Source organism: Engystomops pustulosus, chromosome 2 (assembly GCF_040894005.1).
Source record: "Engystomops pustulosus chromosome 2, aEngPut4.maternal, whole genome shotgun sequence".
Taxonomy (NCBI): domain Eukaryota; kingdom Metazoa; phylum Chordata; class Amphibia; order Anura; family Leptodactylidae; genus Engystomops; species Engystomops pustulosus.
Window position 1 is genome coordinate 179,858,870 of NC_092412.1, and position 16,855 is coordinate 179,875,724.

General features: G+C 40.4%; 1 protein-coding gene across 1 annotated transcript in view; it reads right to left on the reverse strand.

Moving 5' to 3' along the window:
- Positions 1-16,750, reverse strand: part of LOC140118961 (complement component receptor 1-like protein) — a 41,340-nt gene extending 24,590 nt beyond the window's left edge. The window contains exons 1-2 of the mRNA XM_072137458.1: positions 16,634-16,750; positions 14,477-14,590 (exon numbers count right to left, since the gene is read on the reverse strand). Of these exons, the coding sequence (XP_071993559.1) occupies positions 14,477-14,549 (73 nt within the window). The 5' untranslated portion in view covers positions 14,550-14,590; positions 16,634-16,750. The remainder of the gene's footprint in view (positions 1-14,476; positions 14,591-16,633) is intronic.
- Between the last annotated feature and the right edge of the window lie 105 nt (positions 16,751-16,855).

Genomic DNA, 16,855 nt, shown 5'->3' on the forward strand with positions numbered 1-16,855 from the left:
CTGCTCAGCTCCTTTGTGTTCTTCTACAGCTCCTTCCTCCTGTTCGTTCACAGAAGTCACAGCCTGGTGAGATGACATCGGTGAGAGAGGGAGGAGCAAATGCTTAGAGAAAGTAGAAAAGGTATTTGCAATGAAGGTGTGATGGGCTGCTGCTACCTGTCTTTAGTGAAAATTAGGTCACTGGTGACAGCTTCCCTTTAAGTGACTATCTGACCTGACAATTAGGAGATCAGATCAGATTTAGAAGAGACCTCTGCAAATAATATATTAAGAATTCATTTTCTGTGTGTATTGCCTCTGCCTAACTATGTGTATCTCCATGTATGAGAAGATAGAGGATTGATCCTCAGCATAAATATAAAAAATTATATTGTGAGAATTTTGCTGGAAATGTGTTTTTAATTTATCATTGTAAAACGTATCCCTATTTACTGTTCATTACTGTAATTGTACCAATTATATTGGTAACTAATAACAGTTATATTTTAATAATACTAGATATAGCAAATTAATTTTGCCTATTAGCAAAGATTTATAAATTAAGATCCACCTTTTCTATTTGTGTGTCAGGAATAATTATTATCATCATTCAACTATATTATATACCTTTTGGCAATGCAACTACATACACTATTACAACCAGGGCCGATTAATTTTTTTTTGCTGCCTGATGCGAAAATTGAAAAAGTTGCCCCCCCTACCCACTGGTGATGATCTTACCTCACACACTAGTAGTCAGTGAGTGACACAGGCATTAGAAGTATCTTGTATAACAGATGATGATCTGCTCCAAGGAAGAAGACTGCTTTATGATCTCTCCTCGACGTGGTTTATCTGAATTCACAGTCAAGTGTCTTCAGCTCTATACAGCTCCAGTCACTTACAGTATAGTGGATCGTGTTCCTATATATGATAAGTTAAAAATAGGAAAGGAGATGTGTATGGATGACACAAAATAAGCTTTATTGGTATAACATTTAAAACAAACTTAAAAACCCAAAAGCTGGGTGCATATCACAAAAAACTTCCCAAGATAACCACATAAAATAATAGATGACAAAATAGGCCACAGTGGATAATATCAAAGTAAGTAGTCGTCTTAGAAGATGTACAGAAATATCTAGGACCAAGGGTCAAAAAGGTTTCTTACATGGAGGGTATACATAATAAATAAAAGGTCCAATGCAAATAAAGTATATACAAATAAAGTGCAAAACTACATTACCATATGAAGCCGGTATACAGATATTTCTGTACATCTTCTAAGACGACTACTTTGATATTATTCACTGTGGCCTATTTTGTCATCTATTTTTTTATGTGGTTATCTTGGGGAGTTTTTTGTGATATGCACCCAGCTTTTGGGTTTTTAAGTGTGTTTTAAATGTTATACCAATAAAGCTTATTTTGTGTCATCCATACTCACCTATTTTTAACTTATCAGTATTCTTTAGATGTGTGACGAATTTATCATCCCACATTGTTACACCATTTTTCTGTAAGGTGTTCCTATATATATATAATCTTCACAATCTTCACATCCTTTATATCGTCACCAAATAAATTATAGTATACTGTATACAGCACCCATTATTTATTAAGTATACCAGGCTCCCTGAACTGATTTATTTATAACAGCCCCCAAATACATACTCCTAATTTAAATTATATATAGTACACCAGATAAGACAGCTCAGTTTAATTAAAATCCAGCCCCTATATACAGATCCCCCATAGGCAGTTTATAGAGCTACTGCACACACAGTAGACAGGGCCTCCCCTCAGTATATGCACAGCCTCCCCCATAGTATATGCACAGCCCCCCCCAGTATTATGCACAGCCTCCCCCCGAGTATTATGCACAGCCTCCCCCACACAGTATTATGCACAGCCTCCCACACAGTATTATGCACGGCCTCACCCATACAGTATTATGCACAGCCTCCCTTATAGGATATACACAGCCTCCCCTATAAGATATATACAGCCCCCCAAAAATAATAAACCTAGTACTTACCTCCAGAAACCGGCGATCCCCCAGAGCTCCTTGTCCTCTTCTGTTTGTAGTGATAATGACGTCTATAATGACGTCATCACATGCGCTGGCCAGTGTCCTGCAGAGTGGTGCGCACTGCTCTCCCTATGAACTACATTGGCGGCAGGAATTGGCAAGTCCGTACTATTGGCGGCAAAATGCCGCCTCTTAAAGGGTCCGCAATCTGCCACCTGAGGCGGGGACTTCACCCTGATTATTTCACATTGGCCCTGATTGCAACTAGCGCAAGACAATCAAAAGGCCAGAAGATAAATTGAACAATATCCCAGAAGTGGTGTTTGCGCAGTGGATTCATCACACAACATGCATTCTTCACTAGGTGCCTGGGCAGAATAGGAAGCCCAAGGATTGCTTGCAGGTTTGTAATAATTTTATTATTTTTTTATTTTTTTTACCATGAGCTAAATAATAATAATGGGACGTTGCTATGCTTCATTTTAATTAATAAGGGGGAACTGCTGTTACATATTATTTAATAAGGGGGTACTGCTGTACTACATATAAAATGGGGGGAGGGGGTGCTGCTCTTAATACTAAATAATAATGAGGTAGGGTTGCTGACCTGACACTAAAGAATGGAGGTATGTGTGCAATAATATATATATATAATATATATTATGCTGCATACTTTTGTCAAACTGTGCACTGTTTTCGGGCCTAAAATAACTTCCACAGGTATTTTGGAAGTGTGTGTGCTGGGATTGTGGCGCACACAACCCTTTTTGTGGTGCAGCTTCACAGGCTTCCATGCGACACAAATTAGGGGGCATTCCATCGGACAGTCCGACTGATTTGGGCAGAGCAAGATATTTAACTTTTCATTTGTAAGTCGTAAGCCCAAGCACAAAGATGCACCACTAAAATATGTTGAACTCTGACCTGAGCGGGGGAAGCAACACATGCATGATTTCGGGCACATAATCTTATTAAATCGATGCATGGTGCGTTATAGTCAGACAATGAGACAATGGGGCTCATTTACTTACCCGGTCCTGTTGCGATCCCGCGGCGCGTTATCCGACGTGGATTCGGGTTCTGCTGGGATTCACTAAAGTCGTGCGCCCGATATCCAGTAGGTGTCCCTGCTGCGCCGAGGTCCGCCGGAGTTCATCTGCTTCTTCCCGGTGCATGTAAGTGCTTGATCTAGCGAAAATTTTGTTTTTTAAATTCTGTGGTTTTTCCGAATCCGTTGGGTTGTCCGACGGCCACGCCCCCAATTTCTGTCACGTGAAAGCCGACGCGAATGCGCCAAAATCCCGGCGGAAAAAAACGGGAAACCTGACAAAAGTGCGTCCGCGGAGCTCTTAGTAAATGAGCCCCATTGAGTTCTGTGAACTCCGGTGACCCTGTTAGTAAATATGACCCAGTGTCTTATATTACTTTTTGCTTTTAAAGAGGCACACTGGGGCTTATTTACTAAGGTTCAGCGGATCGCATTTCCGTCAGACTTCACGACATTTTCAGGATTTGCACGGCTAGAACAGGTATTTAGAAGGGGATTGTGTCACACGTGATCGGATTTTGGCACAGCGCCGCCGGCTTTCATGTGACAGAAATCGGGGGGCAGGCCGTCGGACAACCTGACTGATTCGGACTGAGCATGGGATTTAACATTCAATCTGTGTTGCAAGACAATGCACTTAGTTGCGCCTGGAAGAAGAAGGTGAACTCCTGAGCGAGGAAGCCACAGATGCAGGATATCGGGCGCACAATCTTTGTGGACAGGAACGACCTGGTCACGGCTAACATCACCACATTCCTCGAATTCAGGTCCATCTTTGAGGAACCAGCCCAGCTCTTACTCTTTGTGGATGCTGCCCTGGTCTCTCTGTATCACTTTCCTGTGGTTCGCCTTGAAAAGCCGATGGTTATCTCGTCCGTCAGTGGGAAGAACCTCTGTAATCTGGTCCATTACCACACCAAGCTTCTATCTCTGCATGTTGTGGCGTTGCACAAAGAGAGACTATCATTTTATGTGCTCCCCTGATCCACGTCTTCCGTGTTATTAGGCCTCCCATGGTTGCAGCGCCATGCACCTGTGCTCAACTGGCAGACTGGGGACCAGAATGCCAGTCTCGCTGTCTAATGGCACTTCATCCTGTGGCTTTTGTGCCTTCTTCAGTCTCCTCTAAGCCTATGGTGGGTCTCTCCGCTTCTTATATGGACTTTGCTGATGTGTTCTTGGAGAAGCAAGCAGAGACTCTGCCACCTCACCGTCCCTACAAGAGCTGTTGCCAGGCACTTCCCCTCCACGAGGTCGGTCGTACCCACTGTCTGTGTCTGAAACCGCATTAATGTCAGTCTATGTGAAGGGGAACCTGCAGAAGGAATTCATATGCAGTGCTCTTCCCCTGCCAGTTCTGGGTTCTTCTTTATGGCAAAGAAGGATGGTTCACTCAGTCTGTCCATAGACTATTGCGGCCTAAACAAAATTACCGTTAAGAACCACTACGCACTGCCTCTGATCACAGAACTCTTCAATCGCCTACGTGGAGCCACAGTCTTCACCAAATTAGACCTATGTGAGGCATTTAACCTCATCTGCGAAGCGGTTGAGTGGAAGACCACCTTTAATACTCGTGATGGACACTTCAAGTATCTCATCATGCCATTTGGACTCTGTAACGCACCAGCCATATTCCAGGAGTTTGGTAATGACATTTTAAGAGACTTGCTATATACCTGTGTTGTGGTCTACCATCCACAGTCCAATTGACATGTAGAGAAAATTAACTAGACACTGGGCTATTATCTCCGTTATTTTGTCTCTACCCATCAGGATAACTGGTCTACAGAATTTTCTTCCTCTTCTTCCTCTTTCTGTGCCATCAGATGTTCCTGTCATGGAAGAGTTGGTCCAAGATCTTAAGCCTATCTGGGAGCAGACTCGTCTCTCCTTGCTATGCCGACAAAAAACACAGGCCTCCTTTGTTCTTCTCTCCAAGTGAGGCTGTCCTCCAGGTATGTCCGGCTGAAGATCCCCAGCTACAAACTTGGTCCACGTTTCCTGAGGTGCTGGAGTGCATAATCCCTGTGGCGTATAAGCTTCACTTTCCTCCCACTATACACATTCCAGACTCTTTCAATGTCTCTCTTCTGAAGTCCGTCATCCTGAACCGCTTCTCCCGGCAGGTGCCTCCTCTGGGTCCTGTGGCTGACTCCACTTATGTCTTCGAGGCTAAGGAGGTCCTGGATATGAAGATGGTTAGAGGTTAGCAGTTCATCCTTGATGACTGGAAGGGGTTTGGGCTTGAGGAGAGATCATGGGAGCCTGAGGATAACATCCTGAACTGTACTCTCCTGCAGAGGTTCCTTTAGACCAAGAAGAAGGGGAGGCCAAAGGGAGAGGGGTACTGTCAGGGGTGCTCCTGCGTCCCATGTCCTCCTCCATCTGCCTCCCTGTTCCCCCTATTGCCTGTAGTAGCCCTACTTACATGTCCATGCTCCACCGGCAGTCTTCCCGCTCCGGCATGCACTTAACGGTGTTCTGAGATTTAAAGGGCCGCCATCCGCATTTCTGGTTAAATTCCCAGCCTCTTTGTGTGCCCCTTGCTGGATCTTTGAGCTTTGTGCCTTAGGAAAAGCTGGTTCCCTATGTCCTTTGTGTTTATAGTGATTTTCCGTTGTGATCTTGACTCTGTTCCTGACTTCGCTCCCGTGCTGCCTGTCCTAACCTACTGCCTGTCCACGACCTCCGTCTTTGCTTCACGATTCTGCACCTTACCTTGGCCACCACCACGGACCAAATCGTGCCCTGGTGTCGGCTTACATCATCCGCGGGTGGGTCCACTACCTCTGAATTCTGACATTTTTCTTTTTTTTCTTTTTTTTTTAAAGGTGCAAGATGCTTCTTTATTCAAATTGTCACTTTAATACATTGGATACATCAGATGTGGAAAAGCCAAGATGTTTCTGGTGAACCATACACCCTTCATTATGGTTATGACACCACAAATACGGTTGGTTTAACATTTTAATCTATTTACTTTTTTGTAAGGGGTATTGTATTGATCCCTTAGAAGTCGGACAGTTTTTTATTGTATTTCTTTTTTTTAATTTATAATACATTGACAGTACAACAAAACAAAAAAGAAAAAGAAAAAAAAGGAACAAACAACACATATAATTTATACATTTACAGACATAATACAAATGTCTTGCCCCATCTTCTTAAATTAAATCCAATTATTCTTATATCCTTTTTCCAAATTATAACAAATATACCTGGTTCCTATTTATCTATCACTAATGCTGGTCATTCTAATTATATCTTTTAGGCGTTCCCACTTTTCCTTTAACAATGAGGTAATTTACATAAAACATTTAGAGAGTACTTGTTCATATATATGATAGGTCAGTAATCTTTTTGTGATATCTTGTCCATATTGTCCATATTTAATAATGCCAGGTCTGGGCTAGGGTTCATTTTACTGCCGACAATCTTAGATATGATATCAAAGATTTGTTAAAGATAGGCATGTCAAACATACATGGTAAATATTGGCCACTAAGCCACATCCTCTCCAACATAGATCGCTATATGAGAGGTTGATTTAAGCTCATTTAGAAGGCGCAAGATACCAGCCTAGTTGAAGTTTCTTTAGTGTCTCTACATGGTTAATACAAATACCGTATTTTTCGGACTATAAGGCGCACTGGGTTATAAAGGGCACCATCAATAAATGCCTGCTAAACATCTAGGTTCATATATAAGGCGCACCGGATAATAAGGCGCACCTGATTATAAGTATGAATGACCAGCAGGTGGCAGACCTGTGCACAGTTCAAGGCAGCTTTTGTCTGTAAGTACGGTTCATATATAATGCGCACTGGACTATAAGGCGCACCTATGATTTCTGAAAAAATCAACTTTATAAATTCCCTCAGCTGGAGATATAGAAAACTAAAACTATATGGGATGTTATATTGGGTTTGTAAAGTCAAAATTTCTAAATCCTACCCCTTTCAGACAGTTCTTTTAGGGAGTTTATACCAAAATCTGCCCATGGAAGAAGTTTGCAATCACCAAACTTATATATTCAAGATGAAAATCTTCATAGTCTATTTTTATTCCCTTGTTTTCTATTATAAATTTCTTCCATGCTAAAATAATGGTATTAGTAACCTCACTAAGGATGTTCATTGTTTAAGTTTAAATAGGCTATTAATTAAAAGAGTTTTAGTTGGTATACCATCATGTATTAGTTTTTTTAAGTAGTCCCAGTTTCTTGGTTTATTTGTTGTCCAAGGTTCTTTAATAGAATCTACTACTATGGTTGCCAGTCCGTAATGAGTATAGGATGGGAAAATTCTGCAAGTGTTTAATTATCTTTGTATTAAAATGAAACGGTATACATCTCAGAATAATATTGTCAGTAAGATATTCATTTTTACTAGATTTATTTGTGCAATCCAGGATAGGTTAAGGTCTTCAATTTCCTGAGGATCCAGTCTTATTCTTCTCAGTAAAACTTTGGTGTTGTGATCATGAGTTTTCCTTAAGTTACAAGCAACATATGTACCTAAATAAGTAAAGCCCTTTTTCATCCATGTAAATGGAAATTATTTTAATAAGCCTAACCTTAGTTTTTCATTACCTTTGATTAACATTTAGTAATATTTAGTTTAAAATAAGATATTGAGGAATATTTTTCAATAATCTCCATTAGGTTTATTAATGATATTTGAGGATCCGAGCAGGTTATCACAATGTCGTCGGCATATAAGCTCCCCCCAGTCCCCTAATCTCTCTATTCATTCTTATTGCTTGTGCCAATGGTTCGACAAATAGGTTAAATATATAGGGGGATATGGGTCAGCCTTGTCTAGTACCATTACTCATTCCAAGAGGTTTTGAAAAAAATCTTCATTAGCTATTCGGGCCAACGGATTGCTGTATAGTTTAAGGGCTGCCTGTAAAAAACTAATTTAACTAATGTTCCCTCTAAGAACCCCCAATGCACCACATCAAAGGCCTTTTCGGCATCTTATGAGAGGACTGCAGTGGGGGACCCAGAGTCATGTGCTATTTGAAGAAGATCTAATAGTCGTCTTGTTGCATCTTTTACTTGTAATCTTGGCATAAAACCCATTTGATCATACAGGATTAAATAATTAATTAATTTTTTCATTCTGCCAAAAAATTTTATGTCAGTATTTAAAAGAGAAAATTGGGCGGTAGTTACTAGGTAATGATGATGATCTTTATTCTTTTAGGAATAATTATTTGTGCTTCCAGCATTTCCTTTGGTATTTCTGTGTTATTCCAAAACTCATTAAATAATTTTAATAAAAGTGGGGTCAATATTTGGGCAAATTCTTTATAGTATTAATTTATTAATACTTTTTAAGGTTTGGGTTGCTCGATAAATTTTCTGAGCTTTGATTGGTTTGTTCAGGCTTAGATTTTGATCATGGGATAAAGCCGGTAGTTTTAAGTTAAACCAAAAAAGGCCCCATGTGCAATCTAAACCGCCTTCCAAAATATAAACCAAAGACCAAAAACAAGAGAGCTTAGTAAACATAAAATATCTATTTTATTCAAAAACAACACATATAATACATATGAACCACTTTCAAGAGGGATTCCTGAAAGTCGAAAGACGTGCTCCGGTTTTAGTCCTATGAGGACGACGAGAATCCGCCTGAAGATCCTCCACACAGGGACTTCTTATGGACAATTGCGTTCCGTCATATTATGGGAGTTGACCATTTGTGGATACTAGTATTCTATTACATTATGGGAGTTTATCTTACGGCACAGCGACATGTTCTTATTTATTTTCTCACTTTTTTACGATGGTGGTTTTTATTCACACTCTGTAATATGTTACACTGTTTTATCAGTGTATTTTAACCAATATCACAGTGGTTCTTTGCACAGTTGTATTGAATATTATGAAATTTTTTATTATATTTCATGCACTTGCACTTTACAGTGTTTTATTATCATCACTTAGTCTATGCACTTTTTGTCACGGCTAATGGCATATAGCTAATGTATTGTAGAACTGTATAGATAGAGATTTCTCTTCTGTCACATTGAATATGTAATTTAATATGTATTCTAGGGTTATTTATGCACATTATATTATTGTATATGAATAGGTTAGAATTATTAATGTGTTAGGTCTAGTATGTATTTGATATTTTTCATACTATGTATATGCACTATGCATTTGATATGCACTTTTAAACTGATGCATTTTACACACGGTGGCACTTTATATATTGCTTCTATCATTTGATGATGGGTAGCCAAATTTGTCTGCTGTTAAATTTACTCCCCAGTGTATGTAATACACCGACTTTCATTTGTCCTGCGATGCATATTTTAGGTTATGTATTTTTGCATCTGTTCCATCTAGACCATGTTCAGACCCTGGTGGTCGATTTTATGTGGTAAGATTACTGATAATTGTTACTATGTAGACACTTCCTTTTTACATTTACTTACCTCTCCGGCGTTCTGTTGACTCGCCCAGGCGCATGCGCCGCGTCATCTTCTGGGGGAGTGCACATCTCTGCGAGGCGTCTCCATGGCAACGCCGGCCCGATCATGTGATCGGGCTGAGCATGTCATGGTGACGTACTTCCGGTGCGCGACCTCATGAAGCCGGCGCGTCACGTGATGGGCGCGTCTTCAAGCAGATACGCCGTCTGAGCATATTTAAAGGTAAGCACAACATCTAGACGTCACCTCCTGATGAAGCATCAGTGCAAAATGCGCGTCGGGGTGTTCCTGCTGGCCCTCCATCTGATTGCCTCGGTGCCCTTACCCGATGCCTTTGGGTAAGTGCGGCCTGCTTTTTTGACCTTTTCACTAGTGCCGGATGGTACCTCCGGTGACTGTACTGTATCGTCTTATAGCATATGGGTCCACTGTCTCCCAATATTTGTCTAATTTTCGGACATAATACATTATTGATATGTCTTTTTGGCACATTTTTTGAGGCATAAATAGGATAGGGGGGCCATAAGTTCTCTGTGTCTGTCCCATATCCATCTTGGGACTTTGTCTGTTCCCTCACACTTTTGACTTTCAGGAATCCCTCTTGAAAGTGGTTCATATGTATTATATGTGTTATTTTTGAATAAAATAGATATTTTATGTTTACTAAGCTCTCTTGTTTTTGGTCTTTGTTAGTTTTAAGTTAAATCCAAAAAATTGTTTGGTTTGTACAAGCTTAGAAATATGTCAGGGTTTTTTGAATCCTGACATATTTCCAAGCTTGAACAAAATTGTACTAGGTCTTATTTTCAGGGATGTCTTATTTTAGGGGAAACAGGGTATGTAAATGATGTATGTGTATATGGTATGTTTATACTGTATGTGTGTATGTATGCTGTATAGCTGTATATGGCACTGTATGTGTGTGTATATGTAATATGTATATGTTCTGTATGTGCAGGGGCGCACCTGCCATGAGGCGTGTTGAGCATCTCGCCTCAGGCGGCAAACCTCCTGCGCGACGAGGGGGCGGCACCGTGCCCCCACTCCCTGCCGGCTGGCATCGAGTTCCCCGCCGGTGCAGGCACCGTGCATCCAACCCCCGCCTGCATCGAACTCCCACCCGCCGAACGGGACTGTTACAGCCCTCCGTGTGGCACCATGCTCCCAGCCGGCACCGTGCTTCCGGTCCACCAGCACTCCAGAGCTCCGTCCAGCACCTGGTTCCGGCCACCGGCCGACACTCCCGCCCTCCGCATACCTCAGCTCACTTCCGCTCCCCCCACCCCGCCGCTCTCCGCTCCAAAAGTTGTCGGCGCCGACCCCTCCCCCTCCTGCCCCCGCCGTCCCAGCTCTCCCCCCTCAACCCTCACTCCCAACTCCGAACACTGAAACGCCGACATCCTCCCCCCCCGACTCCGACCCCGGCGCTCGGCTCCCGGCTCCGACCCCCCCCCCCTTCAGGCCGCCCAACAAACCCGTCCGCGGCCTGCCTCAACGATTATGGTAAGTGTGAAGCTACTATATATTTAGATGCATCTATGTATTTATGTATATTCTGTACAGTGAATGTGTGTGTATGTATACTGTATGACTGTATATAAGTGTGTGTACACTGTGTGAGTGTGGGTATATGCATGCTATATGAGTGTATATGCTGTATATATGTGTATCTGCTGTATGAGTGTGTATACTGTATATATATATATATATATATTTAATATACAATACACACAGCGTGTCGCCATATACCATATTATACATACAGCATGCCTCCATTTAGTATATAATACACACGGCTTGCCTCCATATAGTATATTTTACATGGCGGCACGCTGTATGTATTATATGGTATATGGCGGCACGCTGTATGTATTATATGGTATATGGCGGCACGCTGTATGTATTATATGGTATATGGCGGCACACTGTATGTAATATATGGTATATGGTGGCATGCTGTATGTATTATATGGTATATGGCGCCACGCTGTATGTATTATATGGTATATGGCGGCAGGCTGTATGTAATATATGGTATATGGTGGCACACTGTATGTATTATATGGTATATGGCGGCACACTGTATGTATTATATGGTATATGGCGGCACACTGTATGTATTATATGGTATATGGCGGCACGCTGTATGTATTATATGGTATATGGCAGCACGCTGTATGTATTATATGGTATATGGCGCCACGCTGTATGTATTATATGGTATATGGCGGCAGGCTGTATGTAATATATGGTATATGGCGGCACGCTGTATGTATTATATGGTATATGGCGGCACACTGTATGTATTATATGGTATATGGCGGCACGCTGTATATATTATATGGTATATGGCAGAACGCTGTATGTATTATATGGTATATGGCGGCACGCTGTATGTATTATATGGTATATGGCGGCACGCTGTAATATTACATGGTATATGGCAGCACACTGTATGTATTATATGGTATATGGCGGCACACTGTATGTATTATATGGTATATGGCGGCACGCTGTATGTATTATATGGTATATGGCGGCACGCTGTATGTATTATATGGTATATGGCGGCACACTGTATGTAATATATGGTATATGGCGGCACACTGTATGTATTATATGGTATATGGCGGCACGCTGTATGTATTATATGGTATATGGCGGCACGCTGTATGTATTATATGGTATATGGCGGCACACTGTATGTAATATATGGTATATGGTGGCATGCTGTATGTATTATATGGTATATGGCGCCACGCTGTATGTATTATATGGTATATGGCGGCAGGCTGTATGTAATATATGGTATATGGCGGCACACTGTATGTATTATATGGTATATGGCGGCACACTGTATGTATTATATGGTATATGGCGGAACACTGTATGTATTATATGGTATATGGCGGCACGCTGTATGTATTATATGGTATATGGCAGCACGCTGTATGTATTATATGGTATATGGTGCCACGCTGTATGTATTATATGGTATATGGCGGCAGGCTGTATATAATATATGGTATATGGCGGCACGCTGTATGTATTATATGGTATATGGCGGCACACTGTATGTATTATGTGGTATATGGCGGCACGCTGTATATATTATATGGTATATGGCAGCACGCTGTATGTATTATATGGTATATGGCGCCACGCTGTATGTATTATATGGTATTTGGCGGCAGGCTGTATGTAATATATGGTATATGGCGCCACGCTGTATGTATTATACGGTATATGGCGGCACACTGTATGTAATATACGGTATATGGCGGCACACTGTATGTATTATATGGTATATGGCGGCACACTGTATGTATTATATGGTATATGGCGGCACGCTGTAATATTACATGGTATATGGCAGCACACTGTATGTATTACATGGTATATGGCGGCACACTGTATGTATTATATGGTATATGGCGGCACGCTGTATGTATTATATGGTATATGGCGGCACGCTGTATGTAATATATGGTATATGGCGGCACGCTGTATGTATTATATGGTATATGGCGGCACGCTGTATGTATTATATGGTATATGGCGGCACACTGTATGTATTATATGGTATATGGCGGCACGCTGTATGTATTATATGGTATATGGCGGCACGCTGTATGTATTATGTGGTATATGGCGGCACTCTGTATGTATTATGTGGTATATGGCGGCACGCTGTATGTATTATGTGGTATATGGCGGCACGCTGTATGTATTATATGGTATATGGCGGCACGCTGTATGTATTATATGGTATATGGGGGCACGCTGTATGTATTATATGGTATATGGGGGCACGCTGTATGTATTATATGGTATATGGGGTCACACTGTATGTATTATATGGTATATAGCAGCACACTGTATGTATTATATGGTATATGGCGGCACGCTGTATGTATTATATGGTATATGGCGGCACGCTGTATGTATTATATGGTATATGGTGGCACGCTGTATGTATTATATGGTATATGGGGGCACGCTGTATGTATTATATGGTATATGGCGGCACGCTGTATGCATTATATGGTATATGGCGGCACGCTGTATGTATTATATGGTATATGGCGGCACGCTGTATGTATTATATGATATATGGCATATAGCGTCAGGCTGTATGTATTATATGGTATATGGCGGCACACTGGACCTATTATATATTACATGGGGAGCGCCGGATGCATTTTATAATATATGGTGGCATGATGGATTGATTTTATATTATATGGCGGATTGTTGTATGTATTTTGTTCTTTGTGGTAGCTCGCTGTGATTATTATATAGTACACGGTGGGATGCTCTATGTATTTTGCATTGCTTTATTTTCAAATTAAACCAATGTGATTGTGTCTGGTCTTGAAACTCCTTGATATATTAGATATATGGGGGGGGGGGGGCGTCTTTTTATAGCTCGCCTCAGGCAGCAGAAAGGCTAGGTTCACCCCTGTGTATGTGGGACTATATAGATGTGTGTGTGAGTGTATGTGCATATACATTTATACTATATAAATGTGTGTGCTTGAGTGAAGAACTGTAGGTTTATTTATATAGATATACTAGCTGTAGCTCTCGGCTTGCTTTAACTAAATAGAATGGGTTAACAAAAAATATTTTAGATGTATCTATCTCTCTCTCTGACTGACTTTCTCTCTGTCTTTGACTTTCTCTCTAACAGTCTCTATCTCTGTATATTAATTGCTGGTATATTTGCATTATAGTTTCTGCTGGTACATATTTCTTTGTTCCTATTATGTACTGCTAGTAAGTTATTTTTTATAAAGGCTAAATTGTTTATGGTTCAATAGTACAGGATGTGGACAGCGGTGGAGGTTTAGGCATATGGGCCCCCACTAAAATTTTCCCGCGGAGGTCCATTGAAGTCTTATTATGCCACTGGTTTTTTGCAAATCATATCAATGCAGTTCATGTAGATTATGGTAATAACTCACAGTAAGCTGATGTAACAAAGCAGGACATTGAAGCCATCACTAGGTAGGGAATAGACATCACATGGTCCATCATATAGGCAAATTTATGGTATTCTGATTGTGGTCAATTCAAAACTGAAAGAAATTAAGAGATATTTTAAATTTTTTAACATTTTTTTCTAATTTCGGCATCTATTTGTACTTTATTTGGAAGATTTATATGTTAAATTAGACTAGACTGTGTTATGCATTACCAGATCTATCAAAGTGTCTAATGCTGAATTAAAAAGTTAGTTTAACTCTGCCCCACCTTTTAATTTGGCTTAGTTTACACCAGAAAAATGCACCAACATTCTGATTTTCCTGATTTTTGATGCATGTCCCTTTTCCCATGAAGCAATGCCGCCTTCCAGAGGTCATACCCTTTTATTTTAATATTCATTGAAATAGTACCTGTCACCCGAATATTGGTTCTAGAAGCTTCTTACTAAAGTAAGATAGCAGTGTTAAGATAGCTTTATCGGAACATACCGATAAAGCTAGCAAACACTGCACTGCCATAGCCCTCAGAACGCTTGACCAAGCAGCCTTCCGGCATATTCATGAGGGGGCGGTCCATCATTGTCAGAGATATCTGGAGACCCTAGGGAGAAGGGAGATGCAGTTTATTACCACTTGTCCTCTTCCCGCTCCTCACATCATTGCGCAGAAGTAGAGCAGTGCATAGAGGAGGAGAGCCAGGATTTCTATATAAGGCTCTATAGACTTCGCAGTCATGTGAAAGGGGTCATGTGAAAGGCCTAAAGGGGTTAATCAGAGCTAATGGGGCACATTTACTTACCCGGTCCGGCGCAATTCACCAACATCAAGCGCCCGAGATCCTGCATCTGTCGCTTCCCCGCCGGAGTTCACCACCTTCTTCCCGGTGTTTGTGAGTGCATGTCTTGTGACACAGTTTGCAATGTTAAATCTAGCGCGTTGTCCAAATCCATCGGATCGACCGACGGCCTGCCCCCCCCCGATTTGTGCCCCAAAAACCCCTGTTAAATGAGGTGCAACATGGAAATCTGCAGGAAACCTGATGAAAATGCGGTCCACTGACCCTTAGTAAATGAGCCCCACTGGGTCTAATCAGAACAGTACAGCTCTGATTAAAAAAAGCCCTTATAGATGCCCCAGTTACAGGGGAAAACTTGTAAAAGAAAAAAAAACTGTGAAAATGTCCACCAGGGGTCTTTCATGACCTCATGGGCTGAGGTAAAGTAAAAACACACATACAAAAAATATAAAGAAATATTCATAAAAATACATTCGCCTTTCCCCATATTAAAAAAAATCCTTCACTTCAATACAAAAAACATTGCCATAGTCGCCCTGTTTGATATTATATATCAAAACAAACAAAACAAAATAGGGAATTCATTAATAATGTTCATTTTGAGTTAATTTAAAATAAAAAAAAAAATATGTATTATAAATTACAAAAAAAGCTTTTTTCCAATTTTAAATGAAAAAAATATATAACTTTCATGTATAATTAGCTCTATGGGTCCCAAAAAAAAAACAACAAAAATTTTTTTAAGGTAGCACGTAAAAAAAAAAGTTATGGCCCTTAAATCACTGCTTATGAAAATTAAGAAACAGAGCTCTTGGTGAAGATAAGTGTATCTCAACAAAGTGTGTCTCAACAAAGCTTTACTCACATGCATAACTTCGTACAACTAAAACATGCTCGAATAACATTAAAGACAGCTAAGCATACACTTTTCTAATGCAGCGTGCCCATTTTGTGTGTATTTCCTACTTAGCTCCTGTTCTCCCTCCCTCCGTAGATATATTTTTAGATACTTCCAATAGATACATGAGACATTTTCTATTATGACAAAGCGTCAGGTTTATGTGAAAATAACCTGATGTGGTTTTCACTACATTCTTTGCAAAATAATTCTTCATAAACGAAATGCGGTTCTGAAGCCTGTCCCCGTTCCATAACATTTGTAATTATAAATTGCCTTTTAAAAAATATTTAGAAAATGCCTTACATCAAACTAATTAGACCTACATCATTGTATCTTACTTGAATTATACATGACAATGCTGTATGACAACATCTGCAACAGGAAGCATATATGTTTCAGGCTTTAAACAAAACTTAAACAAATCTAACAAACATCTTACCTTTTCAGCAAGTTGTGTATCAAGAGACCCTTGGAGTCGTAATAATAGTTTAATGTCTTAATTTGTTGCTGCATAAAAAGGGATGTGAATAGTTAAATCCACACACTGGTATATCAGACCTTTCAGTTTAATTATTAGCAAACTGCTTACACACCAAATATCATGGATTTGATGACACATTCCAGTTGCACTCAACAGTACTGGGAAATTTTCTAATAAATC